We start from the raw sequence: 2192 nt of genomic DNA on the forward strand, positions 1-2192 counted from the left end.
GCCCGGACAGCCCGGACAGCCCGGACAGCCTCAGCCGAGCCCTGGGCATCCTGGAGGAGCGCGTCAACAGCTCGCGGCGGAGGACACGCCGACACACTGCAGACGACGACTACAACATCGAGGTCCTGCTGGGCGTGGACGACTCCGTAGTCCAGTTCCACGGGAAGGAGCACGTGCAGAAGTACCTGCTCACGCTCATGAACATCGTAAGTGCGCTGGGGGGCGGGCGCGGTGGGGAGAGGCCCACGTGGGCCAGGTCCCCCGAGCTTCCTTGTGTAGGGGGAGGTACCGACGTCGTCACAGGGAGGCTCTCTGGGTCCACAGATGAGAACGGGTGCGCATCCCTCGCTGAACCTGCTTTCTCATCTGCAGGCTGAGGATGATTCTGATATGGTGAGGCTGTTGACACTCCAAGGCACTTTTTCACAACTCCTGCCGTTTGCGTACCAGTTTTCTTGACGTTTGCCATTTTCTGAACTTAAAATTATTTAAAAAGGAAAACACTTTACATGAAAGGTAACCTAAAAGTAAAACGTGAAGCCGCGTTATTCAACCCCAGCTAGACAGTCCTGCCTTTTGCTGGCTCTGAACCGTAGCTCACTTTCTGTCAAAAAGGGAGATTAGTGTATGTCAGAGAGGGGGACAGACAGAGTGACACCAACCCTAGGCTTCTCCTTGAGTAGTCAGAGGGATTGAAGATTGACACTCCTATTTAAGGGAGTGTCCATGCGTCACTTAAGTCTTCTTGGGCACTTGCCACTTGTCTACCTAATGCTGAGAGGTTAAAAGGTCACCCCCAAAGCATTCCAATTCCCCCCCCAGGTGGGAGGCAGGAGGATGCTGAACAGGTCGCGGGTGCATGCCCAGCACCTGTCCTGTGTGGTGTGGAGACCCTTCCCCTCTCTCTGTCTTGTGCGGGTCAGAGCAACCACAGGGATGTGGGGCATCCAGCCTTCCAAAATGCAGGCTCTGGGGGACTGGGGTTAAGCCCCCAGCCCTCACCTCTAACTGTGTCTGGCTCAGCTGAGTCCTGCTGGGAGAATACCAGTGGGAGAGAGGAGCAGGGCTGGCCTGGAATGTGAGACACATGGGTGCAGCGTTGATGGTGGTGGGGTTTGTCTCTAAATAAGCCGAGCACGTTTTCAGTCTCTAAAGAAAAAGAGGTTTTGCCATCACAACAGTGACGATACTTGATGTAGTGACAGCACATGAGGAATCATCCTCGAGAAGTCCAGCAGGGACTCTGATTGCAGTTGGGGAACCCGTGGGGAACCTTCGTGAGGCTAGTGGAGGCAAATCAACCTTTTCCCTGGTGTGCAGGGTCCTTTTGTCACAGAGAGCTGGTTGGAGGAAGTCTAGAACTTTCTCTTGGTTTTGCCAGTTAACTTCAGTTCTTTCATTCGCACCCTCGTGATCCAGCTGTACCCTCATTCTGGATCATGGGATGGTTAGTTTCTAGAAAAGCATGAGAAATATAAGAATTCTTAAATTGAAATGAATTTTATCATAACAGAAAGAGGATTTTAGGAGATAAATCTGAGGAGCTGAGAAAGAGCAGTTGAGCTCTGTCTGTTTTGTGCAGATGTGCCTTTATTTTTTCGGCATTTATTGAATGTGTGCAGGTCCTAGGCACTGCAGTGGGCTCTGCAGAGGCAGAGGGGCGTGGCAGAGACTCCTGGGGCTCGGGGAGACTCTTGGGGGAGGGGGTGTCTCCGCTTCTGATCTGAGCTCCACCTCCCACTGTGAGAGCGCAGTGTGGCCGAGAGAGATAAGGTGCGGCCCAGCTGGGAGTGCGGCGTTGCCCTGACAGTTAATACCCTCTAAGGCTCTGTGTCCTCATTGAGAGTGTGTGCACACCCAGGAGAGCGTCCCAAGTGCTGATGTGAGGCATGCAGGACCGGTCGGTGTTCTTGGGGAGCAGTGGCATCAAGGAAGCGTGACTCTGAGAAAGGGCGACCTTCTGGAACATTGCTGTCCCACAGAGCTTTCTGCACTGATGGAAATGCTCTCATTCTGTCCCGTCCACTGCAGGATGTGGACTAGGGCACTAGGAATGCTCTCATTCTGTCCCAGCCACTAGACACCCTGGGTCTTGAACACTTGAAAGGGGGCTGGTGTGATTGAAAAACTAAATTTTTGATTTAACTTATTATTTTTTCCAATAGAACTTTTTAGTTTAATTTTTAAAAATT

General features: G+C 52.2%; 1 protein-coding gene across 1 annotated transcript in view; it reads left to right on the forward strand.

The window, feature by feature from the left end:
• ADAMTS2 (ADAM metallopeptidase with thrombospondin type 1 motif, 2) overlaps positions 1 to 2192 on the forward strand; it is a 112382-nt gene that overhangs the window by 1590 nt on the left and 108600 nt on the right. Inside the window, exon 3 of the mRNA XM_008585249.1 lies at positions 11 to 206. Coding sequence (XP_008583471.1) covers positions 11 to 206 — 196 coding nt within the window. The remainder of the gene's footprint in view (positions 1 to 10; positions 207 to 2192) is intronic.

This window comes from Galeopterus variegatus, unplaced genomic scaffold (genome assembly GCF_000696425.1).
Source record: "Galeopterus variegatus unplaced genomic scaffold, G_variegatus-3.0.2 Scaffold3506, whole genome shotgun sequence".
NCBI lineage: Eukaryota > Metazoa > Chordata > Mammalia > Dermoptera > Cynocephalidae > Galeopterus > Galeopterus variegatus.